The sequence below is a fragment of the Cryptomeria japonica genome, chromosome 1 (genome assembly GCF_030272615.1).
Source record: "Cryptomeria japonica chromosome 1, Sugi_1.0, whole genome shotgun sequence".
NCBI classification, from domain to species: domain Eukaryota; kingdom Viridiplantae; phylum Streptophyta; class Pinopsida; order Cupressales; family Cupressaceae; genus Cryptomeria; species Cryptomeria japonica.
Window position 1 is genome coordinate 226496572 of NC_081405.1, and position 27105 is coordinate 226523676.

Below are 27105 nucleotides of genomic sequence, written 5' to 3' on the forward strand. Positions count from 1 at the left end.
ATGTCACATTGGGTATTACCTCCCTGAGCAAAGGATTATCACAAAAAGAGAAATCTAATGAATACTAAGGATGAAGACAAGTGATCCAATGAATTTATACTTAAATCACATGTGAATACATGTAAGATACCATTATCGCTAATAATGGAGCTGAGCAGCTGACTCTCATATGCCATGGTGAGCTACCCTGAATCTTAGATCCAGTAACATCTCAAATTCAAGAACCTAATGGTTAACATACCAATATTACACATCTTTCTGTTCAAACAATCTACCCTCTGCAAGTTAGTTTACTGCACCTTCAAGGCTTAAATGGAATATACCATAAAACCAAACCAAAAAACTGGTACCACACATTTCAGTCACACTCCTTTTTTCTGCTAGTCTCTAATGTCATCTCATATCATAAATGGGATCAGTAAGTTCTTGTTTCCTCATAATTTGATATATGTTGCTTAGTATAGATTACCCAGAAACATTAAGATTACAATTATGAATTTCTCATCAATGATAACATTTTACTACAAAGATAAAAAACTCCTCAATCATTGGACGAATAAAGTTATAGTATCAGAATTCCTTATCCAAACATTTCCATGTCATCAGAAAATGAAAGAAAAACACATAATTTGTAGCTATAAAAGTGCAGTTATGAATAAAAGTTCTATTTTGTTTTTGGAACCAAAAAAAGCAACAGAAAGGCATTCAATATTTCAAAGCCAAGAATCTGAAATTTTGTCAAAATTTTACCTGCAACTCCTCCATCAAAAGAAAGGAGACCCATGGATTTTGGCAATGACTCTTGTAATTCAGTAACATTTGGTACAAGAGATGTAATCTGTCATACAGTTTCATTGGAAAAGTTAGCTAATGCGTCAAATTTGAACAAGATGTAAATGTGGATTTAACATTTTGCAAAGAATATGGCGACTGCATCCCAGTTAGAACTCTTTACTAAAGGTCTTTATCAAATGATCAGCATAAACGTTGATAAAAAAAAGCCACAAGTAATTGAAACATCTTTAGAATATAAGAATCCTGAGTCCTTTTTTGTTCTTGTCAATCAAACCTTAACAAAAATGTCTACTTGTAATTGAAACATTTAGAAACCACAGAATCTTGATCCCCTTGTCTTTATCAATGGTTCTCCCTATAAATTAAGGGAATCCAATGGATTTTTCATTCAGGAATTTTGTTCATAGAAATAAGAGTACAATTGCAACCTTAACTGTCTATGAAAATCATTATAGTTTCTCAATACATTTCATTCATCAACTATGAGTATTACCAAATCACTTATGGACACAGATTGTACCGCTTCTCTTCCATTTCATTTGATACTCTTGAACACATGAATACAAAGTGTAGTTAGTTAATAGAAAAAATGAGTAGTTTGTAATTAGTCCCTGATAGTTGGCTGTAAGTTGGTAGGTTGGCGTTCTCAACCAATGCTGGCTTTGCTACACAATTCTTATTGTATTCATAATTGGGACTGAATACATGAAGTCCTTGTATCTATTGCACATCCAATAAGTGAATGAATAAAAAGGCATATCTTTTAGGAACATTGTTGCAAGAAAGTGTAAATTTTTGTTATTTTGTTATTTCCATTTACCCTTTGTTAATCACTCACGTAGAATGACCAAATAAACATTTGGTGCAGTTGCTGATTTGAACTTTGGCAAAGTATAATTCATAGATGAGAATCATGGAGATGTAATGGGGCAGCTTGTAGACGAACCTATACAAGCCAACAAGGAACAAGACGACCAATTTACACTGGACTTGGTGAAGTTGTGGGACATCTTGTTAAAGGAACATGTTCGGAGGGAAGCTCTCAGGAAAGAGGTCCCTTAGGACACCATTTGGGATAATCTAACCGTCAACAAAGAGGTTGATCATTTGCTGCACAGATTGCCAAGGCTTATCGCATCCCACTTTATCATCTTGCAAGACCTACGGACCAAGAGGGATTAGGAGTTGCAAAGACAACAAACATTGCAATGGTATGAGAGGAGCTGATGAGATGAGGAGGAACGTGACACCACTAAGAGACGTGCCTCGGAGAATTAACACCTGTGCACCCTAACAAAGATAGGACACATATTCCAAGAAATCACAAAGCAATGGAAGGATTCATGAGAAGATCCCTTTGGCTAGGAGAACAAGGAGAATGACGAAGGTGACTGAGAAGAATTGCTAAAGAAATTGAAGGATTCCTGATAGAAAGTCGAAGCATGCCAAGAAGTGAAAGCGAGGCCCTAGCAAAATCGTAGTAAGGAAGACTTTCACTGAAGAACATACAAAGGGAGAGTGGGAGGAGATAACCAAACACCTACCACACTCTAACGAAGCATATGGAAACCTTGCTAAGTGAGCAATTCGTCTGTATAGTCAATCTATCGGACGAATAGGAAGAAGGAAACCGCAAAAATGAACTAACTAAAACATTCAAGAATAACATATGCTGAATCCAAGAGCTATTCATTTCAAACATATTGAGAATTGGAGGAACTAAGCCTACGATCCTTGAATGAAGGGAGTGCAGAAACAAGTTTGAAGATAACTAGAGTGCAATGGATGATGAACGAGGACATGTAGACGACTTGTGCATGGTTGAGAGTTCAAGGAAAGCACTAGAATGTAGAGGTCAAAACGGTACAATCAGGTTTCACGCACAAGGAACACATCAAGTGAGGAAAATCATTCAAAATGTTGATAGACAAAATCTCTAAAATTTCAAGGAGAATGGGTGTGAGGGTCTTGTCAAGCACTATAAAACATGTGAGACCATATGGATAGCGAGCGATCGAGAGGGAAAGGATCATTGGTTGAGAGCATTTCCAACAACACTATGGGGTATAGCCATTGATTAGTTCACAGAGTTTGATGCACAGTCCACAACCTCATGGGACGTGCTAAAGAAAGCATTATTAGCGAAATGCAAATTTCTATTGGATGACAACTAGATTGTCGTAGAGTTATACAACACCAAGCAAGGAAAGCATTATAATGTATGAGCCTATAATCGTAGGCACAAAGAATTGTTGGTGAAGTTGGAGAACCAGCCAACAAATGGACTAAAGAAACAATGGTTCATTGGAGGATTGATCCCTTTTCTATGTAAGATAATGAAGGTTCTCCTTCAATCCTCATATGTTGATGCCTACAAACAAGCAATGGATATTGTGAGCAAGAATAAGACATCCTCTGGAGGGAAGTAGAAGAAAAGCAGTGAAAACGACAAAGAAGATAGCAGCTATGGAGAATCGGAGACAATTCAAGCCTTATGGCGAGACATGATGGAAATGATGAAAGAGCTCAAAGATGAGAAAGAAATTTCAAAGGAGACTAAAGAATTATGGTGCATTGAGTGCAAGGTTGAAGGTCACACCAAAGTAAACTGCTTGAAAATACCATGTTGTGTGTTGTCCCCATTTTTGAATTTTCAAAAATGTGACAACCCCTTCAAATTTTTCATTTAAATGTGTCATTTTTGTCTCCAAGGCACGTTTTACGAGGTGCAAAACTCACATTTGTTAGTCTCAAATCATGGCAATGGCTACGCAGCGGACAAAATGGCCCGCCCATGCCATGCCTTCTCCATGCCCCATGCCATCAGGCCAATCATTCTCCGGCCCGTACAATCCTTCACATCCGTCAGTTAATTTTTCCCTCTGTCCGCCAGATTACTTGCTTTGTCCTGTCAACGTTTGGATCGAGAGACGTTGGTAGTTGCAGGACACAGTAAATGTTGCATCTCGGTGAGCTTTTACTTTGGTATAACACTCAAATCAGATGTAATTTTTTTATAATAATTTATATGTTTAAATTTTTAATTTATTTTAATAGAAAGTATATTACAATATATAATTAATTGTAAGATATATATTATATGTAAATTTTAATAATATTATTTAAAAATAAATAAATAGTGATATAAGTAAATAATAGTTTATTTTTTCTAAATATATTTATTTTTTAAATTAAAATAACTAATAGATTTTAATATAAAAATAAATAAGTAAATTTAAAATAAAAAATAGTTAAATTATTTTAACATAAGAAATAACTATATGGCTGTATCGTTAAAATGCAGTTTGATATTTTTTATTTTAAAATTACTTATTTATTTCTTATATTAAAATCAAATAATTATTTTAATTTAAAAAGTAAATATATTTAGAAAAAATAAACTATTATTTACTTATATACATGTTTAAAATTTTTTTAAATAATATTATTAAAATTTATATATAAGTAATTTTAATTTTCTATGTTAAAATCACTTAGTTATTTGTTAGGTTAAAATCATATAGTTATTTCTTATGTTAAAATCATTTAAATATTTTTTATTTTAAAATTACTTATTTATAAATTTATAATAATATTATTAAAATTTATATATAAGTAACAAATAACTAAGTGATTTTAACCATATAGTTATTTATTATACCATATACGTTAAAATAACTAAGTGATTTTAACCATAAGTAACTAAGTGATTTAACCATAAGTGACATACATTAAAATCATATAGTTATTTCTTATGTTAAAATCATTTAATTATATATAAGTAACAAATAAGTAACAAATTTAATTATATGTTAAAATCATATGTTAAAATTTAATTATTTCTTATGTTAAAATCATTTAATTATATGTTAAAAATTTATAATAATATTATTAAAATTTATATATAAGTAACAAATAACTAAGTGATTTTAACCATATAGTTACTTCTTATACCATATACCTTAAAATAACTAAGTGATTTTAACCATATACCGTAAAATCGTATAGTTATTTCTTATGTTAAAATCATTTCATTATTTTTTATTTTAAAATTACTTATTTATTTCTTATATTAAAATTATATTTTCTAAATATATTTACTTTTTAAATTAAAATAATTAATTGATTTTAATATAAGAAATAAATAAGTAATTTTAAAATAAAAAATAATTAAATGATTTTAACATAAGAAATAACTATACGATTTTAACCTGAAGTGATTTTAACATAGAAAATAAAATTTATTTATATATAAATTTTAATAATATTATTCTAAAAACATTTAAATACTTATATAAGTAAATAATAGTTTATTTTTTTAAAATATATTTACTTTTTAAATTATTAAAAATTTATAATAATATTATTAAAATTTATATATAAGTAACAAATAACTAAGTCATTTTAACGATATAGTTATTTCTTATACTATATATGTTAAAATAACTAAGTGATTTTAACCATAAGTAACAAATAACTAAGTCATTTTAATCATATACGTTAAAATCATATAGTTATTTCTTATGTTAAAATCATTTAAAATAATTAATAGATTTTAATATAAAAAATAAATAAGTAAATTTAAAATAAAAAGTAGTTAAATTATTTTAACATAAAAAATAACTATAAAATGCAGTTTGATATATATTACCATCCAAATCAATAGTAAGTATCCAATTATTTCTTAATGTTAAAATCATTTAATTATTTTTTATACATATAATATATATCTTACAATTAATTATATATTGTAATATACTTTCTATTAAAATAAATTAAAAATTTAAACATATAAATTATCATAAAAAAATTACATCTGGTTTGGAGTGTTATACCAAATAAAAACTCTTAGAGTGAAATGCAACATTTACGATGTACTGCAACTACCAACGTCTCTCGATCCAAACGTTGACAAGACTGATTGCACAAAGCAAGTAATTTGGCGGACAGAGGGAGCCGCTAATATTTTAGATTTTAATAGATAAAAAATATTAACTGGCGGATGTGACAGATTGTACGGGCCTGGGAATGATTGGCCTGATGGCATGGCGCATGGAGAAGGCATGGCATGGGCGGGCCATTTTGTCCGCTGCGTAGCCATTGCCTCAAATCATCAGGGGGTGTCTTTGCCATCATTGTCCAAGTTTTGGTGAGTTTTGGCCTTCATTTTCCTAGCTTTTAGTGCAATTTCGGGTTTAAGAGAAGTCACTGCAAGTTGGAAATTTTACTCTAAGGCATGCTTCCCGAGGCAAAATTTATGCTTCTTGTTAAATTGGACTGATCTTCGGTTCATCCTCGGTCCACGTTTCAAATTTCATCGTGTTTCGGTTTGATTTGCTATGTTTTTCCTTCAATTTCAAGTTTTTTCTTCCTGACTGTAGGTGGGAAATTTTTCTTCTATTGTAGGTTAAGAGTTTTCTTTTGTTTTGTGTTGTAAGGATTTTTAAAAGCAATTACAAGTGCACTTTATAAAAACTTGTAACTTGTTTTTTATTTCCCATTTCCCCCTTTTTGTCTTTTAAGTTGTTTTGTAGGAACTTTTTGGACAAATTACAAGATAATTTAAAATACAAGTTTAATGAGAACTTGTAAGTTCTCATAAAAGTTCCTACTTTATGTTTTTTAGTTGTAATAGGTATTTTATTTCCCTATTACAAGTCGTTTAAGTTGTGTTAATTTAAACTTGTAATGGGGATTTTATTTCCCTATTACAAGTCTTTATGTTTTTAAAACTTGTAATAGGGATTTTATTTCTCTATTACAAGTTGTTTTGTTATTTCTTTTTGCTCTTCTTCCTTTCAAACCCGAATTTGCCCAAGGAAGAGAAAAGTGAAGTAACTAAAACTTGCAATGGGGTTTCTAAAACCATTGCATCTTTTTTGAAGGCATTTGCTACTTGTATTTGCAAATGAAGAACCCGACCTGCATTCTTGCTCTCAAGAACCCGATTTTTTATGGGTTTGAATCCATTTGGCTCACATTTTGGCCACGTTTTGCATTACGTGGTAACCTGCATTCAAATCGTAGTGTTTGGCACTTAATACTTGGTGTTTGCATTCAAGAAGAACACGTTTTCTACTAAATGTGCCCTACATTCATGCCGGTTGTTGAGCCTTGGATTCTAGACGTGATAGAGGATGCATTGATCTTGTTTAAATTGTGGTTTTTATTTGTTCTTCCCATATTGTCAAAAGAATTAACATTCTTTTTGCAAAATTTCAAGTGTTGAATTTCTCATTTGAAGTCTACTTGCAGTCGGAATTTTAAAACCTGATTGCAGTTGTGTCTTCACTTGCAGTCAGCCTTCCAAAACCCGAAATTGGTCCAAAATGCCTCAAAAACACTTGAAAATGAGTCTCTAGCATGCAATTACAAGTGCAAACTTGTGTTTTCCCATTACACCTATGAAGTTGCATGTTTGTTCTCAACAATTGCAAGTTAATGCTCTTGATTTTCCACACATGTAATGCAGCTTCGAAAACCCGAAATTCACTTGTGAGCCCAATTTTGCATCAATTTATCCCTTCTCTTGTCAGTCTTGTTTGCACACACGACCTACCAAATCAGTAAATTAAGGCATGGGCCTTATTCCGCAAGTAGATTCCAAGATTGGAGGATGATACAAAGAAAGAACAATAACATGATGGAGCCACACAAGGAGATGGATAAGTTATGTGAATGATTGAGAGCACAGAATGTTTTCAAGGCAGAAATAGGCTTCTTACTTCAGCCTTGCAAAGAACTTTCCTCTTGAAAAGCCAGTACCACCCCAAGCAAGAAGATAAGATTGAAATTCGTTGGCGAAAGACACAAAGATCATTAAGGATGCAAATTCCCGTTCCAGTTCGAGATGTCTTCACCAATCTTGAATACTTCAAGTTCTAGCATCCTAAAGCAACATGAAGATATTCAAAACAGACGATGATGTAGTTAGAGTCGTGTCTTCGGACACAAAGAATAGTTTCAATTGTGTATTTGTAATTTTGTTTTGACAAGTTTACTTGTAAAAAAACAATTTTGTAATTGCAAGTTTATCACTTGCACTTTTGTAATTACAAGTAAGTTGATTACAAATTTACAAGTCAATTTAGAATAGGACTTGTAATTTTGAATAAGTCTTAGTTAGTAATTGGAATAAGTCATGGTGGTTGAGAGAATTTCTCAAGTTAGTTGGGATCTTCCCACATTTTTCTCAAGGCTCCTCTCCTATAAATACTTGAGGGGATCTATTGTAATTTTTATCATTTGGCAATGTAACAAAATTTTGCCAGTTTGTATGTGCACTCTAAGACTTTGAGCTTAGATATAAATCAAATTGCTTTCAATAAAGAGGCAAGTTATGTTGAGACTTTGTGCCAATTGAAGTTGTTATGTGACGACATTTTCTAGAGTTGATTGTGATCTTTGTTCTATTGTTCAATAGGGATTTAAATGCAATCTTGCAAACTTTGAGCTGCTTATTGCGTTTGGAGTTTTAGATTGGTTTTAAGATTTGATACTGCAGACTTTGAGCTATTTGTCATGTTTGAAGCCAGTCTCCAATCATTCATCACAATCTGCACAATCTCCAATCATTCATCACACTTGTGAATCTTGGATGAATCCATTTTAAATTGGCTACTAGGGTTTTCATCCTTGAAGCCAATCTTTGTCATGGGGTTTTCTTCCTTGGATAAAAAGATGAACAGTTGCGCAATCTCCAAAGTTGGGGTTTTAGAACAAAATGCTAAGAATGAAATTCTCTTCTCAAATTCTCCTTTTTTAACCCCCTTTTGAAATTTGAAAATTATATTTCATTCCCCTCTCAAATTGATTTTAATATTTCTTCTTAATTTAACATGTGGCCCCCCCAAATGTCACTTTTTTCATTATTTGTCCAATTTTAATGAAATAATTAATTAAATAAAAGTTATCGATAAAATGAGTGACTTTAGACAGCTTCATTAAACTAAATAATAATATACCCTTACCACATTCCAATTAGCCTATGGGAACTAAAATCTAGGCTGAGGATCTCCACCAATTTATTGTGCCTACAAAGGGACATTACATTATGTTCTTTCTTTTTGTTGTTATTTTTGTCAAAAGGAACTTGGACATTTCTAAGATGTGGGATAATGTAAAGTTAAACTGTTGAAATATATTATGTTTCATTTATAAGCCAATGTCATCTTAATATTTCTTGTCATAAGGTAGCGATGCGATGATTTGAAGTTCAGTATTTAATGTTTCTCTAAACCACTAATTGTAAGTCTTGTCATTCAAATATGTCAGGGTGTTATATACCAAGTCCTCCTTGTTTTAACCAAACTGTATCAAACATTACCTTCATATGAAATCTTTGATTATTCTATATTCTCTATGTTGTACAATTACATCAGTTATTATTGCACTTGACATTCTCCAATAGTGTAGAATTTATTTGCAAGCATGGTTTATAGTTATTCTCATAACCTAAGTACATCATTGGCTATATTTAAATGCTTTACTAAGCATGATGACATGATCAAATGCTTCCATTTACCAATAAACAGGATTTGTTGTCTACTTCAGTACATTGTGGACCAATGAAAAAGTTTGTAACCCAATCTTAAACAATGTAACATGTACATGCGTTTACTTAGTCCAGCCAAAACATTTAAGTACAATACTTCGAAAAAAACTCGTTTCTTACGAACAAACATCTGGCATACCAATGTATGCGAACAAGCGTTCAAAAAGGAAATTTTATATCTATAAAAACATTATAATGCTTTACTATACAATGATACATGATGACATCAACACATGCTTACGCACAAGTGTCAGCAAGAACTGTTGAGAGACTTTAGTATACCTATGGATAAACTTATCGAATTACACAACTCACTCCAAAACAACATACAATTTAGTAATTTACAACTCTTACTCAGGCTGGAATATTTAAAATTTTAATACAATAATTACTAAAATACACGTGGCATGCAAAAGAATGTTGAGAGGTAATTGAAAAAGAAAGTTATCTATCATCACATAACATGATACAATAAATTAATTTAAAATTTTACCTTTCATGCATAAGCCTCTTTTCAGTGGGATTTTCAAATTATGTACTCCCCTAGATTGCTTGTTTTATTAGTATGTTAAGACTCACCTTGTGTGCAAGCAGGTCAAGAAGTGCCCGAACAAGCCAAGGAAGTGATCTTGAACCTAACAGTTTGACTATTGCATGCATGTGAGGTAAGCCAAAGAATTTGCTATACAATTGGGCAAAAGCTTGATATGCCATGTTCAATTCCTGTAGACAATAATAAAATATAAAAAAATAAATTTCCAATGCTTAAAGATATAGTGATGCTCTCAGTTACTTCTATAAAAGGAAAAACGTAACAGTCTAGTTTAACCTTCACAAAAGAAACTGTCAAAATTGATATCCATGTATTGCTTCAAACATTATGATATCTCAATCATGTAGAAAAAGAATAGATAAATCTACAGTGCAAGAAGCTAGATCATTACTTCAAAAAGCAAAGCTAGATTATCCTTTGCATGAGAAATGGTGAACAGGTCAAGGCAGTTCCTTTCTCAGCAGTTTAATTTGATTTTAAAAGAGCCTAACAAGTCCTACAAGGTGAATATATTACAAATCAAGATTTTGAATTTGTAAAATGAGCCAACAGAGCCGATGTGGCATGGTTGCTATAACAATTCCAAGCTCTAGTCTCACAAGTTCCGGGCCAAGACTCACTGAGTCTGCAAGGCAGGTGAGTATTAAAAAAACATTCAAACACAAACCACATACTTGACTACCTTAAAAAGCCACTAACACTTTAAATTTTATAACACTCACTGTTCAATTTTGAACCTATTTGCAATGTCCCCTTTTGGGATTTTCTGTAACTTAGTCCTGAGACAATAATCCCCACTTAATATGAAAGTTGTAATACATTGATAAATATAATTTATCAATATTGAATATATTTCATCATAATATACAACTTAAAATTTTAAGGCTAGTTTGAGAAAGTGGTACTTATCTTGATAGATTCTCTTATTTGAAATATGTGTTTCTATATTGTAGACATCCCCTTAGACCATCTGATTGATATCTCACAATTAGTGGAGAATGGTTAAAAAAACACAAATAATTTTCCCAAGCAAAATCTTCAGTCTTCAACATGTTATTGACTACTCTTAGATCATTGTTGACCTTTTGGTAATGTTGATTGTTCAAATCCCAAACAGTAATCTGCAAAGCTAGAGTGGGGCTAACATAAAAACCACAACCCATATTCAAAAGACTCTCAAGTGGGTCCCATTCCCTTTAGTGGAGCCTGCTGCTAAAACACAATAATAATCTCCAAATCTCCAAACCTTTTCTTATTGCTGCAAACACTGAGTGAGAATTCTTTTATTATAGGAATATGAATATTTATTGTGTGGAGCCCACAAAACACTTGGCAAGATTAATCTAATACTAATAAACCTGAGTTTTCTACTGAAATCTCTTTTCCTCCTTTCTGATATCTCTGTCAAAACAAAGACTCCCCACGTGGTATTCCTTCCTTTATAACAAGCTCCCACCTCATAAGATAATTATAAATCGTGCTGTGTTTGGTATATAATATTGCTAAATGCAATATGGTTGCTGTTGATATTACCTACAATATGATGCCATAAGTACCAATATTATTGTCGACTCTGATTCAGCACTTAAATGTATGTTAGAGGATCTTGTCCTATATACCCGTACCTAGTGTAATGTAATTAATGTTAAGATGGTCCAAGGGGTTGAGCTTAACTGGCTAAAACACCGGGTTCTCACTATGGAGACCCAAGTTCAATTCCCAATAGGGACATCTAAAGTGAAATTCTAAGTTGTGACTCTTGGGCTTCCATAGGATGGGGAAGGTCTTGGGGTCAATCTAATCAAACATAATAATAATAATAATTCAAAGATATGTAATGGGGATGGGGCCCCTACTGTGTCCCCACTGGTTCATAGCTCCAGTCAAAAGCTATTCAGGCTTCGGCCAATTACCGATCAAAAAAAAAAAAAAATTAATGTTAAGATTAACTATGCTGTACCTAATACGTTCCTTGCTAGTTCAATGAGGTGATAAGCTTATGCGACTAAATTGAATACGAATTGCTTAAACTGACTTGACATCTGAATCAGTAATCACACAATTAGTGGTAAAATAATAACCCCTATAGCTATCCCATTGCTTGCAACCAGTAGTGTTGTATGTGATGTAGAATTATGTTCTGGCAACCAACTTGTGCTTGAGAAGGTAGAGGCTCGTCCCGTACCAATCCAAATGGATTGAAAATGATTAGTAATCGATTTATATCCCCTCTCCTTCAATGGTTCAAATGTCTTTATATCTTGATCGAGAATATGATAAGAATATGATAGGTTGCATATCCAAAAGATACATCTATTCATTAATGCTTCTTTTCGTATGTTAATCACACCTTTCCATATTTGATAACTAATTAATTAATAGTCTGCCGGTATCAAGTAACTTCATAATAATGATGACTAGTCTCTAATATTCGCTATCTCGATAACTTCCACTACCTTTGCATTATTGAGATAATGATTAACAATTAAACACTATGTCATCCCCTTTCATAAAGTCCTTTGATAGATTTGGCTACGTATTTGAGTTTGCATTGTATGTGTAGTATTCCACATAAGCAATGTTTGTAGTAAACATGTTCCACAGTTAAATACAGACGTATGTCGACTATCCTTCTTTATATACTACGATACTTGGTTATTGCATTTCGTTTGCGGTTCAATATTTATTGATCGATGTTATCCATACTGACTCCCCTTGTGATTACCTCCTACATTATTTCTTCTCTTATCTTGCGGATATGCTCCTTCAAACAAATGTAATTAATCAAACATCGAGACTAAGATACCGATTCAAACATTATTGTATTTGGTCTTCCTTGTTTGACCAGAATATACCAAGTATGCTATCGCCGCCACGGATACTAACAATACCCCTGAGATGTCAATGGACTGCTATTAATTCATAATGTCTATATATTCAAAAATACTCTCTTAAAATCGATAGATTTAATGACTTATCCAATGTTTTGGATTAAGGCAAAACCAGGTTTTGAAGGGGCCCCGAAACCCTTTACAAAATGATTCTAAGAGGTATAGAATCAGATAGAAACATCCAAAACAAAATGGGCTGCAAGGATAAGCATAAGAAATAGCAGCCAAAGAGACAGCAAAAGCCCAGCCAGGCACAAAAAGACAGCAAAAAGACCAAACCCAGACACAGACAAAACCAGCAACAAAAAACTGCCCAATGTTAGTAATATTGTATTTTCAAATATAGATTATATTCTTCTTGACTGATGTTAATTCTGTTTGCAGGAGTTTGTCTTCTTTGCGTAGGTGTAAGAGCTATTAGTATCATCTGTTCTTTATATAACGTAGTAGATTATATCCCCTTATATTTACATTATGAGAGGGACGTAGCGAATTTCTTGTCTTTGTTATATTGGCTGTTAATATTTTATAAAGATAATACAAGGAGCTTTCTCAGTAGCAACCGAATTTGATGAAACTCAGTTTGGGGGACATCACACTATTTTCACTTGCGCATTTGCTTTCAAAATATTTTCAACCTCCTTAACTCTGCTTGATTTTTCGTTCTTTATTCAAAGGAACTGAACCTTCTCATGCAAGAAGCTGATAGGGTTGGATTAATGGTGGATTTGTGCAAACAAGGAGCTGATATAAGGTGCTCAATTTTAGTTCCAAATGTTCTACTTCCAACTTCAATCATCAAGTCAAGGTAAATTCAAAATTTTCATTTTTTTCACATTTAATAGTTGTATTTTCAGTTAAATACATGTTACATTTGAAGTCCAACAAAGGAGTTTTACTTTTAATTTCTCTTGGTAGTTTTTTTTAAATCCTTCTTTTTCTTTTTCTTTTTTTTTTTTTTTCCTAATTTATCTTGCACATTTGTTAGCTTCATTGCTTACATTTTGACTAACCCTTCCTTTTTTTAATCTCTTGCTATGTAGTGTTACAATTTTAACATGTTGAAATTGCAAAGGGAATACTTTGTGTAAGTTGGTGAGTTGGGTATAAAGAAAGGGAAAAAAAAATTGCAAATGTTGTGGAATGGAGTTTCTAGGAGGAATTAATCATCTCAAACATCACCTTACTGGCATACCCGAATGTGGTGTTTCATTGTTGAACTTAAACGTATGAGGGAGGTGATTGTGCAATTAGAGTTCTTTCAAGAAAAAAACGAACAAGGAATAAGGCACATCTAACAAATAATTGCATCTTCCACTTCAATGCTTAAATGTGTATTGGGTTCTAGTAGCATTGGACCTAAAGTTTGTAGTTTAGAAATTTCATTTATACCACAGAATACTCCCAATTTCCCAACCATTGTTGGAAAGCACAAGTTAAAACAAAGACAAGGCCATGGTGGTAAGGAGTGCATTTGACAATTTTTGGTATTTTATGACATTCCCTTCAATGCAACACGGTAAGTCTCATTTTTATTATTATTTATATTTTTTTATTTTTCCAATTTTGCTAAGGGTTTAGTTTTTCTTGATTGGTTATTTTTTAAATTCTTCTTGTATTTGTGTGTTTTAGATCCCATTCTTGGCAAGCATTGGTCTAGTGCCATTATTGTGGCTAGTGGGTGATTCAAAGTCACTTCTATTGATGATTCAACTATAGAATTTGTTGAACCTTGAATTCAACTACATAGCCCTTACCTTCCATAACCAAAACTAAAAGCAAATTCTTCCCACGACTAAGAACCAAAAAAACATCATCAAACGCTAAAGAGTTACTTGACTAAACTCAAAAGGGAATTGTATCAACTCCTACCAATAGATACTTGGCATCAACAACAAGGTCAAATTAAACTCTAAAGTTATGTTCACTTAAGTTGGTAAAACACTTGTGTAATAAACACCCATAACTTTTTTTGAAAAAAATTGTGTAAGAATCCTGCTGGTTCTAACTCCTCTATTGATGCAAATGATGTCTTGTTTTTGTATTTTCAAAGGTTTTGAAGAATTTTAAGCAAAATATATAGAAGTGCGCAGACAAGAATTGCACATTAAGCTAAATTGACAAGAAGTGTAGAGCAATTGCAACTATATTAAGTATCAGGTAATTGCTACAATTGAAACTAATACATAAAACATACCCGAAGGTCCTTAGATTATTTAAATAAGAAAATTTTGGAACTCGCTAGCCAAAAACTGTGAAACTGACAAAACACAATGCACAAATCCAGAATGCAATTTCTCCGAGCCAGAAAAGATATGGAATGCCCTAAGAATGCTAGGCGGTCAAGATGAAGTAGTTTGAAGGCAAAAAGAATAGGCATTCCAGCATTCCTAGTCAAACGCCCCTTTTCAGGACCACACATGCCAAGCTGAAAATGCACAGCCTGCCTCCCAAATGTCTGTAACTATTGAATGAAGGCATCTCACCCAAGTGTAACCCTCGTTATTTGGAAATCTGCAAATAGCTAGATTTAATAAGCTCTGATGAAGCACAAATGGACTTCAGAATGAAGCCCTCTCAGAATGCAATGATTCAGTTGATCTTCCACAACCTTGAGATCACAAATCCATGAAGAATTATTGTTCTCCAATGGTGAAAACTCGCTGTAACCCTTGTCTCAGACAATTGCACAGAGAAGCCAAAAAGAAACAATGTCAAATAATCAATCATATCAGGTCAAATTGTCTTCTTTGCTTCTTATAAACCCTCAAAAAGGCACAATTCCCCCAAAAGTACGATTTCCTTCTTGAAAGGAGTCAAATACATTTAAAATGTATTTAATATACTTTATGTATCATTTAAATAAATTCCCCCACTTGGGCATACCTTTTTTGATATTTACTTTATAATATTTAAGTGATTCACTTTTAATAAAATTAATAATATAACTTTAAAATAACCCTCTTTTAGGATTAAATATAACTGAACCACTCAAATATTAATATCTCCCTTAATATTCAGTCTTTTGACTTGCTGTCAGAAGCTGGGATCAACACTGTATAACCCCCATGTGTCTGGGTGCCCTGACTAAAAATAGCTTCACTACCAGATTGACTTACTATAAATAGTAAGTTCCTCAACTAAGCTCAAATACTGATATACAAAGGCTTGGAACTGACCTGAGAGTGAACTAAAGACATGGAGTGACAACAATCTCCATTAACTGCCATTGAGACTCTCTATCCAAACATATTAGCCTACGAGAGTCCAAGTAATAGGCTAATCCCTCGAACTTTGATGCTCATGAAAATGGGGACATTACAGTCCACCCTCCCTAAAATTGCTTGTCCTCAAGCAATCTTTGCTGCGAAGCAACTCTACTCCACGAGAGGTCCAAAAGATGACTTGTGAAAATGTCCCACACATCTCCAACCGAGCCCTGTAGTACCAACATAAACACAACTGCGCAAGGACAAACATCATGCCAACTACCCAACCCTTGCGCACAAGAATAGTGCATCAACATCAAAACATGTTCAAGAAGGCCAAGGATGAACTAGTATACTCTCAGCACACCGAACATGCTGCAATGCTCAACTATAAACCCTGTTTGCAATCCCGATGTACCCAAAGAATCCCAAACTCTATACTCAATGCTCAGCTGAATGCCAAGATCCCAAATCACTTTGTAGAGTACTCCCTCCAAACCATGTGGCATCAACATGATACCATTGTATAGTGCAACTAAGTCAACCCCGACAGCAAGGAAAAGCAATCCACCAAATGGAACAATCCCTGGATCCCATAGCTAGTATCGAAAACTATTATGAGAAACACTCCCAGACCTCTCACTACTCAGGTTCCAATGCAAACCAAACTCACATCCATCTGCTCTGTGGAGATAAGAATAATGGAAGGTATTTGCATCACCACAACTATCTCCATACTCTATTGAACTCCCATGGATGTGCTTACTCCGCAAGTAATCCAACTTGCAGCTATCGATCCCATCTACTAAAGATGGTGAATACCCATCCCACAACGGACACTATAATCTCTGAACCAATCCACACCGATGCATCATCAAGTCCTCCGTGTGTGGATCAAAAGAAAAATGGTGAGCGTTCCCCACTATGCCATTACGGTATAAGGCTCCAACCTCGGTCAATGGCTCATCACTAGCAATTCTAGAACCAAGAGGCAGCTCCAATCTCTAATCTCTAACCACTGATTGGGTAGGGCCTCTAGCAACTTGCTCTGCAAACCCAACCACAAAATCTCTATGAGGAAACATTATAGTCAGAGTACTTACCATGACTCCCACAAAACGTTTGATAGCACATGAACCATGAATGAGAGTATCCCTAGTGACCCCAAACGGTCCCTCCTGAAACTCCGAACTTTCAAGCAGGTACTCAGCAAATGTATCAACGTGGTAAAAACGACATAAGGCGGAATCAACCTTATCCTCTGAAACCTGCAGCTGATCACTTTGATTCTGCGACAAGTGAGAGCGTTTAGCATGTGGTCAAGGGTAAATGTGGGCACCTTTGAGGGTTAGAGAAGGACTACTAGGCACAAATTGTAGTTGTGCAAGAACAAGTGAGCGCTTTTGTGAAGTTGTCAAGGATTTTTCACAAAATACTAAGGAAAGTTCAATCTTGAGTGGGACAATCCATACTTGAACCTTGGATTTTTTATTCTCATTTTGGATTTCCACATCTCAACTTAGGATTTTAACACTTCAATTTTGAATCCATACTTCAATCATGGATTTTAAATCTCAGTTTAGGAAATCCTTATTTTAGTTAGGGATTTTCCATGAAAATTGCACTTTATCCAATTATAGCCCTTAGAATATTTCGTCTTTTCCTCTCCTGTCAAGGTTGAAAAATCTAACCTTAACAAGGAATTTTCCTTGTCAAGATATCCAATCCTTGGATTTTTCCTCTCTAAATCCACACTCGGAATTTTCCAAATTTTACCCTCGACAACATTTTTGACTTTGTAAAGTCTCTAACAATTTCGCCCTCAATTCCCAATCTTGAAGTTCATTCATGGATTCTAGACTTGAACCGGTGACTTGATCACGTTTTCAAGGATAAACCTCACACTTATGGACCCAAAACTACTACCAAACAAACTAAACCTAAGCAAACGACTAAACTAGCAAGCAAAAGAGGGGGTCCCCATTTGCAATGAGGTGATGCATGAAAAGGTCACAAGAGGTTGTAGGCCTGATATCAATTGTAACATGGTTGGTCTAAACAGCAAGGAAATCACCCAAAAACACAACCAACTTGTGCCCAACATAGCAAAAATTGATCATAGGCAAACACAACCTCAATATACACCCAAATAGATTGAAAAGAAAGTTGTATCAAACTGGTCTATAGATCAGGCATAAATAGGTCTGAAACAACAAAATTTTGCTATAGGTACAAGCACATCAAGCACAAAAGTCAACATGACTCATCTCACTTTCATTTCTCCACCTCACAAAAACTTGCAAACTTCAAACAAGGTTAAGGCACCCACTTGCAAAGTAAAATAAGCTCTAGAAACTAGGCACTTCAATATGTAATTCACTTGCCACCCTTAGCTTGCTATGGCCAGAATGAAATAGAATGTCCCCTTGAAACTCGAGAAATTCTTTTGCTTTGTCGTACAGCCAGCAACTCACATTTGTACAGCTGCAAGAACACATTAAATCAGCCAAAACCTCTTAATAATAACAACTTAAAACAATATGACCTAGACAGGAATGGTATTCCTTGCCTAGGAGGTGTATGGGCTACTAAAAACCTCTTCACGCTTTCTAGAATACTGAAGACACATGAGTTCGATTGCCCAAAATGATTTGCATCAAAAAACTTCATCACAGCACATTGAAATCCTCCATTTTTTATCAAAAATTTGAAAAACTTGCAACACAACTATAATTCTAGAATGAAATTACGAAGAGTAGTGTTGACGTGTATTTTGTACACAGCCAAACACAGAATAAAATACCCAAATGGTACCTTATCCTCTCTTGATTAAAGCCTCTAAATGCTGAAGATATCGCGAAAAGGATCAATCAGGGTGACTTCAAGGTTCTTTGCTGTAGGATCTCTACGTGTGGATAAGCTTCTCGTGGTATGATGTGATTTTGCTGGAATCACAAGGGGACTTACACTAGACGACCTAAACGTCTTATTTGCTTTGAATATTGCTGGAACACAGGATTTTACTAGCCTAGATTTAAAAAAAAGGAAAAAGAACGAGGGCAAGGAAAGGATCTAATTCTGATACTAAGGAATGTAGGAGCAATGATTGATCTTTGATGAAATTCTAACTAAGTCTTGTTTTGACATCCCAGGACCATCTCCACAAGGTTAGTACGATCTTCAAAGGAAAGTTTTATGATGTTCAAATCACCACTACAGGCATAGACACCATCAGGCTGATGCATATCAATGAAGAAGCGACAATTGAAGTTAAGCTTAAGCTGAATGATTCCAGTTGACTACACAAGGCAAGTCTGCAATCAACAAATTGCTAGTAGTATGGATATACGAATTTCACCATCAATCAAACACATTTCTTCCACTCATCTAATAACATGAAATCAAATATGAGAAGTATAGAGACCATGCAAATTGTTGAATCGACCCATACATTTCACCATTTCTTCAATGAAGTTTTACAAGTCTTTTACAACAACATCTTGGCAACAATCTTGTGTCAGACGAGGTGGCATCCCAGTCATCACTTCTCCAGTTGGTGTGGTCCACCTCAGCATGTCCAGATTCAATGTACTTAACTCATGGGAGGTGGCACAAACTTCGATGTACCTACCTGTTGTGACCATTTCACACATTGCCCCATCGCAAATGGGGACCCCCTCTTTTCGCTTGTTTTCGTTCGTTTTTGCTTTCGTTTTTAGGATTTTGTTAGTCAGTTAGTCGTCTGGATTTAGGGTCAAGCCTTAGGGTTTTTATTTTTGTCTTTCAGGCCAAAATCCGGTCGTTTTTGAGATCTTTTGAGCTTCCTTTTTTAGGATGCAAATTTTGAATGCAATGAATTCGCCAGAGTGGTCTAATTTTCAATTGGAATGTTGATGCAGAGCTTAAATTTGTCTAAGTGTTGAGAGCCAAATATGAATTTTAGTCCGATTGAATATTTTGACCAATTTTTGACCTTTTGATTTTTGATCCTGGGCATTGGAATTGATTTGTTTTTGCCTTGTGAAGTGTTAAAATGTGAAAAATCATGTTATTTTGGCCTGTAGGAGCAAAATCGCTCCTGTCCCTCAGTGAAGGACGGGAGCTCGTTTTCAAATATCTCATTATTCCTGCAGAGTCCAGACAAGTTTCGAGTGGGAAGTGATGGAGAACAACGAGATCTTTCCATTGAATATAAATTGAAGATTTTCATGAGCACAGAAATGCCTCCAGGAGGAAAATCGCTCCTGTCCCTCAGTGAAGGACTGGAGCTACAAATCAAATTCTGCCTTGTCCTTGCGAGATTTCGACGACTCGATGATTTGAAGACGTCCAAAGGAAGATGCTTTACCAAATGAATATAATTTGAGATGCAAAAATGAAGGAGAATGACCTAGAATGACCAAATCGCTCCTGTCCCTCTCCAAGGGACCAGGGCGAGGTACCTTGTAGCTCTCGTCCCTCTCCCAGGGACCAGAGCGATGTCCTTCATTAGGCAAAATCCAGGCAAAAACCAAGGCAAGTTTACGTTCAAAAGCAAGAGAAAGCATGAGATGAACTCATTGAACACAAATTGAAGATTTTAAAACGTCCACAGGGGTCCCAAAAGGCCTAGTTCGCTCCTGTCCCTTAGGAAGGGACCAGAGCGATTTTTGGTATAAATGATTTTCTGGCTAAGTTACAAGCAATGTTAAGGCATGGACGAATGGAGTGGAGTATGACGAGTCCGTTGAATATAAATTTAGAACCTGACAAAGTGAAATAAGAGCCACAAAAGGAGGATCGCTCCTGTCCCTCTCCAAGGGACCAGGGCGATATAGTGAATATATTGCTTTTCACTTAAGTTTAAGATCGATCCAAGTCAAGACAAGGTGGCGAAGGACATTTCAAGGCGTCTTCATCAAGCACAAGCGCTTAAAGGTTATCACAATGAGGAGATTTGCACACTAAGACCTAGATCGCTCCTATCCCTCAGGAAGGGACCAGAGCGATGTCAAGTATATTGGTCATTTCATGTAAGATTTACGTAAGGACAAGATTTTGCTGGGTCTTAGAGGGTCCGTCGTGCCTTTTGAAGATGATACACAGAAATTTTGAACGTAAAATGATCATCATTTTGAACATGGAGACCATATCGCTCCTGTCCCTCAGGAAGGGACCAGGGCGATTTGCTTTGGATTCTTTATTTTGCTTCAAGTTCAAACTAAGTTAAGACTTCACAAGGTTATACGAGGTCCAAGGCGTTCTTTGAAGATAACATGCAAGTGTTTTGAACGTCCAAACATTGTCAAACATGCTAAAGGACTCACATCGCTCCTGTCCTTTGGACAAGGACCAAGGCGATCTCATCAAAGGCGCTCATGTTCCTTCAAAACGAGGCAAGGCGAGGATAAGCAAGACAAGGGACGGCGTTTGGAAGACATCACAACAAGGATCGAAGTTAGAAGTTGCCAAGATCAAGGAGAAAACATGGATCGCTCCTGTCCCTCTCCAAGGGACAAGGGCGATGATCCCTTTAAACGTCCAAACACGTCATGAAAACGAATGGAACGAGCGTAGAAGGAACGAGCAAGGATGTTATTCACTCTACAATGAAAGATCAAAGGTCGAAGATGCATAGTGAACGTGAAAATATGGAGATCGCTCCTGTCCCTCTCCAAGGGACCAGGGCGATAAACATCCAAAAGGCACCCATGAATGAATGCAAGATGATCTAATTCGGAGGACCCATTAAAATGATCGATATTGAACGTGGAGATGAAGGAGTTGGACGTAAAAAATGCAAAAAATCACGACCAAATCATGGATCGCTCCTGTCCCTCTCCAAGGGACCAGAGCGATGAGGTACGTCCCTTTGTTTTCACAATTTTGGCGCCAAATAAACAAATTCAAATTTCCTTAAATGCTAAGTTCAATAAAAAATTGAAAATCCTATTTAATTTGGCATTTAATGTGGCGTTGATCTTTTATTAATTATTTTTGCCTTTATAAAAATCGAAATTTGCAAATTAAAAAACGTAAGGCATCGATTGCAAGCGCTATAAATCCAAGTCGGCCTTGTTATTTTAATTAAAAAATCATTTAAAAATCGTTTGAAATTGTTTTATATCCTCAAGTCGGCCTAGGGGGTGAATTGAGATGTGAGCGCTATATAAGGGGAGTGAAATTATCATTTTCACATCATCATTTTATCCTTCTACATGCGAATTAAGGAAGACAAGGGGAAGTGCGATTTGGAGTTTATTAATAAAGGTGGTGCGAAGTGTATTCGAAGAAGTGCGAATATCCTCCAAAGGTGGCGCTAATATCATCTAGAGTGGTGCGAACTTGAAGATCCATTCGGGCGATTCGTCAAGAGCGAATTTGAAAATCCTTTTAAGACCACGTCAAAGGTGCAATTGAAGATCACGTTCAATCCAAAGGTGGCGAAGTCGATCTTTTGAGGAGATAACATTGAAGATCATTTATACCTCCAATTTTGCCTAGGCGATCTTTTCCTTTTTGCATTCTAGAGTTAGCTCTCTATTGAGGTATGGCGATTTATTTTTATTGCTTTATTCATTGATCGTCATAGCTTAAATTTTGAATTTTGATAGCTCAATCATCGCTTTTTAGGAAATGATAACTCTAGAGACTTATCATGACGTTTCCTAAAAAAATTCTCTCTCTAATCAACGTTATTCATTGCAAAATCGAGTCCTTATATTGAAATGTTGTGTAGGTATGGCGACCCCGAAGACGGGAGCATCCACCAGCCGTTCAACTCTCATGAAAGAAGATCAGAAGACCGAAGAAGTGGAGACCAAGATCGTGTCGAAGTGGAGCAACATTGGAGATACAAACTTGGGGAACTTTAGCACGAAGAAGTTTCGAGAGGTCCCCTACATTGGCAAGCCATCACCTGTCGCCCAGAGAATAATAGAGAGTGGCATCATTAAGGCGGCCGGTTTTCCTCCAGCTATTCAGTGCCACGAATTGATGATCGAGTGTGCCCGTCACTACAATCCACAATCCAGGACAATTGTGTCCAATGAGGGAAACACTTTGGCGTACCTTTCAGAGGAAGCTATAAGTGAATCTTTCCATCTTCCAGAGCACAGGGACATGATATACAAGAGCATTGAAGGAGCCAGATCAGTGTACGATGATGATCCAGATGCTTGTCTAAGCATAATCAACAAGAACTGGCTACTCAAGAGTCGTCCCCGTCTAAGCAAGGTACCGAACACACCGCACCGGATTGATTTCCAGGAGGAGTACAGAGATTTGATTACTATGCTCAACCGAGTTACAGGAGCACCTCATGCCTTCTATTTTGAGAAATGGATGTTTTACTTCATCCAGGTGATTGTTCAAGGAAAGGGTACGATACATTGGGCTAGGATAATTAGCCCTTGCTTAGACGTACAGTTGAGGAGACTCAGGGCTGCTAAGTCCTTCCACATGAGTTCATACGTCATCTATGCTTTGATCAGGAGTGTTGAGTACGCAGGACTACCTCACAGAGGAGTGATTGGAAGAGGACCCGGCGAGGTCAGAGCTTGTGCATCCTATACTTACTTGCATCATCCGCCAGGGAAGAACTACAAGTTAGTCAATGATACTTTCACGATGAACATCACAAGGACGTTGCAAGGTGGAATTCACAACAGATTATCTCAGGATGCCCAGGAGTTCATCAAGAGGTACGGTGCTTGGTTCATTCAGTTTCCCAAGTTCACTTACATTAGAGTGCATGGATGTCCTTTACCTCCATACATGTTGTCGAGGTATCCGACAGACAGAATTGTGTTACTTGAAGTAACAAGGCAGTTGGCAGCATATGTGAAGGCATTCAGACACAGACATCAGAATGGAGTCCAGGTACCTATTATTTTGGGTAATTCAGTTGAGGTATGTCCTAACGTCTTAGCCATGGATGACGCAGAGAAGGAGTTAGCCTTTATTCTTTTTCATCTTTTGCTTGGAGAAAGAGCTTTGATCCACATGGACATTTAGAGGAGACGGTCGGTAGAAGATTTAGACATGAGCACCAAATTGAAGATTTTATGATGAACCTCCTAGATGATCTTGAAGTGAAACGAAAGATACATTCTAGATTGCCTTTGGATTTCATCAGGAAATGCAGGATTTACAGAGTGGCCGACCAAGCTCAGGACAATGGCAGGCACATCCAGTCTTCCTATGATAGAGAAAGCAAAACAATAAGGTTGGATTGGAATGAGCCCGAGGCCGTGGATTTAGATGATTTGATGGCACCAGTTTTGTCTTGTACTCGCAAATGGGTAGACGTTCAGCATCAGAAGTTGAGAGAACAAGGCATAGCTATGTCTTTTACTTTGGAAGAGAAACCAGCCGAAGGTGGAGCAAGCGTGAGTGAAGGCAATCCTAATCCTAGGAATTCAGGTGAAGGTAACCTTCGATGTGCCAGTGAGGGCAATCTCCATTCGAGAGGTTCGAAGAGAAAGGAAAGATCAGAAAAGAAAGAGCCTTCCAAGAAAAAGCAAGGTGCCAACAAAGATCAAACGCCAGGTACTTCTTCCAGACCAGAGGATAGAACAATTCGAGTGGAAGAGTCCATGGAGTCGATGGTACAGAATGACAGGCAGGAGGAAGGACAGGCACAACATGTTTCATCAGATGGATCTCTCCAAGACTATGATTTAGAAGAAGATAATGAAATAACATCTCCTCCCAGACAAGAAGAAATAGTACATAAAGAAATTCAAGTTCAAGAGACAAGATCGAATATCCCAGATTGGTTGAAGGAAAGATTGACCAAGGTGATCGTAGTAGAGGACGAGGACAGTGCAATTGATTTAGAGAGCCTTGTTGGACGTTCACATATGACAACAGAGAAGAAGAAGGCTACAAAGATGTCCAAGATGATTCGAGATGAGACTGGATCTAGAAAACTGCAGATAGCTACACCGGCAGCAGATAAATACGAGGGTGAGATCCTAGCAGAGGATTATGATATACAGACTATTGAGTTAAGACCATCCACAGCAGAGCAGACTTTAGAGGATGCCACCGACACATTTGAGGCATTGAAGGACAAGCTTAGAGAAGAAGTGGAAAAGAATAGAAAACTTGAGAGAGAGAGAGGTGCATGGAGGACATATTTCAGTCACATCAACGAGCCTTTGGGACGTCAGGATCCAGTTAGATCACCAGTGCAGGCATTGCCCCTTCAATCGATCAATGAAGCAGAAAGATTCAGGAACCTGGTCCAGCGTACATGTAGTTGGATGGATAGATCTCATACAGTGGCCATAGAGTTTGTTACAAGGATGACGAAGATCATTCATCAGGCTATCCAAGTTCTTGAGATTATCCACAGATTGATGGCAACAGTAGCTGCATTTGCCCATACCAAGGATGTTGTCATCCCTGTCTTGAAAGTAATAAGACATACATCCAGAAGAATTTTAGCGCAGGAGAGGATCTTGGAAGGAGATTCTCACAGTTTGTTTCAGTGGTCAACTTTACTCCATATAAAGAGTGTTCTCTTCGAGGACATCAGTGTTAGATGTGGTCAAGTTGAGGAGGTGATCAATCCGATCCAGGACAGAGTATTTGAGGTACTTCGTACCATTCTTGGCAGAAGGATCGAGGTTGAGACAGATGTGGATATGCAGGAATTTGAGGATAGAATCAAGATCATCTTTTGCAAGGACGCAGATGTTACAGATGAGCAGTATGATCAGATGTATGCCACCATGCTCCTGATTGATAGAACGAAGGAACTTGAATCTACTTGGGACGCAGCTCTTCTAGATGCATTCGATCAGGTCATCCACTTAGAAGAGAGTATCAAGAATCTTCCCGAGATTCCAATCACAGAAATCGAAGGAATCGTGACAAAATTCATTGCATATGCTAAGAAAGAGAATTGGAAAGGGAATAAGATTCTAGATGAAAGGTTGTTACAGATGACATGACATCTTATTTCTCATTGGTTGATACCTCCTAGGTTTTTGTGCCGAATTTAATATTTGGCTATGTATTTAATATTGTTCAGTAAAAAGGAGGTCATTTGTAACAAACCCTAATTAGGGTTTAGGTGTCATGATCTTGTCCGTTGATTTACTTTCAATCTGGACCTTTCATTGTAACTGGGGATGCTATATATACCCCCATTTTTCATTTCATTAAAAAAGAGTAATAGTTGATGGAATAGAGAAGAGAGATTAAAGCTAGAAGCAATTTTATTTTGTAGCAAGATTGAGTCTTGAAGAGAGAAATTCAAGCAATTGTTGTACATGATGACTTGGAAATCAATAAAATATTGAAGTTATGGTGTTTTGTTGCAAATTTCTTGAGTTATCTTCATGGTTGTTTGATACACTTGAATCGTGCTCAATCGAAGTAGTTTGTTAATTTGAAAGACTAAGTGTGAGATTTGATATTTGGTAGGATTCGCAATCCAAACCACCAGCTTCTTGCTGATTGTAGGAACGCCTTGCGTGGTCGACTGGAGAACACTTTGAATCCTTAATCTTCAATTATCATTGTATCTTGGATATGTACCTTCGTAGTAGTGTCCTTGATCTTTGATGCATTGAATACCATTATATTACCTTAGAAGATCGCACTAATTTCAATTGAGTTGTTATCTTATGGCAAAATTGAAGTTGGTTGAGTCTTGCCAAATCTCGTCCATGCTAAGTCATTCATAGGGTTAGGCTAGATTAGACCTCTTAAACCCTATCCTTTTGTTTTTTTTTGAAAGTTCCTTTAGTTTAGAAAAATCTTCGAGCTTCGAAAGCGTAAGACCCCTTGGAGGAAACAGCAAATCACATCATACCACTAAAAAAGCTTGTCCACACGTGGAGACCCCACTAAAAGAACCTTGGAGTCTACCTAACTGATCCTTTACGCGAATCTTCAGCAGTTAGAGACTATTTTCTCAAGAGAGGATAAGATGCCTATTGGTATTTTATTCTATGTATGATTGTGTATAAAATACACGTCAACACTACCCCAACTATCCATTGGTCAAATTTTCCAGAGAAGACATGTGTCCAATTAATACAATTATTTCATTGGTCAGCATTAAGTTTGTTGTAACAAACCCTAATTAGGGTTCTCATTGTTGAATCT

The 27105-nt window shown here is 35.8% G+C and overlaps 1 protein-coding gene across 5 annotated transcripts in view; it reads right to left on the reverse strand.

The window, feature by feature from the left end:
* The window catches only part of LOC131074633 (protein PIR), a 316612-nt gene that overhangs the window by 75644 nt on the left and 213863 nt on the right, over positions 1 to 27105 (reverse strand). For all 5 annotated transcript variants that reach the window (XM_058011289.2, XM_058011287.2, XM_058011288.2 and 2 more), the window contains 2 exons: positions 9929 to 10072; positions 751 to 838 (listed from right to left, as the gene is read on the reverse strand). In XM_058011289.2, the coding sequence (XP_057867272.2) occupies positions 751 to 838; positions 9929 to 10072 (232 nt within the window). The remainder of the gene's footprint in view (positions 1 to 750; positions 839 to 9928; positions 10073 to 27105) is intronic.